Source organism: Octodon degus, unplaced genomic scaffold (assembly GCF_000260255.1).
Source record: "Octodon degus isolate 3935 unplaced genomic scaffold, OctDeg1.0 scaffold00138, whole genome shotgun sequence".
NCBI lineage: Eukaryota > Metazoa > Chordata > Mammalia > Rodentia > Octodontidae > Octodon > Octodon degus.
Window position 1 is genome coordinate 5197893 of NW_004524714.1, and position 742 is coordinate 5198634.

A 742-nucleotide genomic window follows, 5' to 3' on the forward strand; every position below is an offset into this window, starting at 1 on the left:
ATGTTCTCATGAAATCTAGTGGATAAGAGTTTTGTGTGAAATCACCTATCTTGATTTCTCTTGGATATACCTGGCTGTAGAACTGCTGGGTCGTGTGGTAATTTTATATTTCATCTTTCAAGGCTGTGGGTGTTTTGTTTTGCCCATGTCTTATCTTGTTTTGCTGAGATAGCATCTCACAATGTAGTTCACCCTGGCCTTGAGCTCAAACTCATGGTGTAGCCCAGGCTGTCCTCGAACTCAGGTCAATCCTCCTGCATCAAGGACCTCAAGGATATATTTTTGGTTTGTTTTGGGGCTTTTGCAGGGGGGTGAGGTGGAGAGTTGTTCAGTGCTGGAATTACAGCTGTGTGTCACCATAGCAGCTCTTCGCCTAAGTTTTAAATTAAACCCCAATCAGATCCTGGTGAGCAACAAGAATGCTTCTGTTTCCCTGCAGGTGGAGGAGCTGGAGCAGAGCCTGCAGGCCTCTGAGGAGCGGCTCAGGCAGAGCAGCCACCTCGTAGCCACCCAGGAGGCACAGATCCAGCAGCTCGTGAGTGCTGCCATGCCTCATACCTGTGCGGAAGCCTGCAGCAGTGTTGGCCCCAGACCACACATGCCATTGCTCTTTTGGTGGCTAGAGCAAATTGAGGACCTGCTGAAGGGCCTGGGTCACTCAGGCTGTGAAATGACCAGCTGCTTCCCCTGACACGTGGCTGTCTGGCCTGTCCTGTTCCAGGACAGATAGAGGCCGTAGCTC

At 50.8% G+C, this 742-nt stretch overlaps 1 protein-coding gene across 1 annotated transcript in view; it reads left to right on the top strand.

Annotated features, from left to right (window-relative positions):
• Golga1 (golgin A1) overlaps positions 1–742 on the top strand; it is a 61214-nt gene that overhangs the window by 38550 nt on the left and 21922 nt on the right. Inside the window, exon 13 of the mRNA XM_004641622.2 lies at positions 440–580. Within this exon, the coding sequence (XP_004641679.1) occupies positions 440–580 (141 nt within the window). The remainder of the gene's footprint in view (positions 1–439; positions 581–742) is intronic.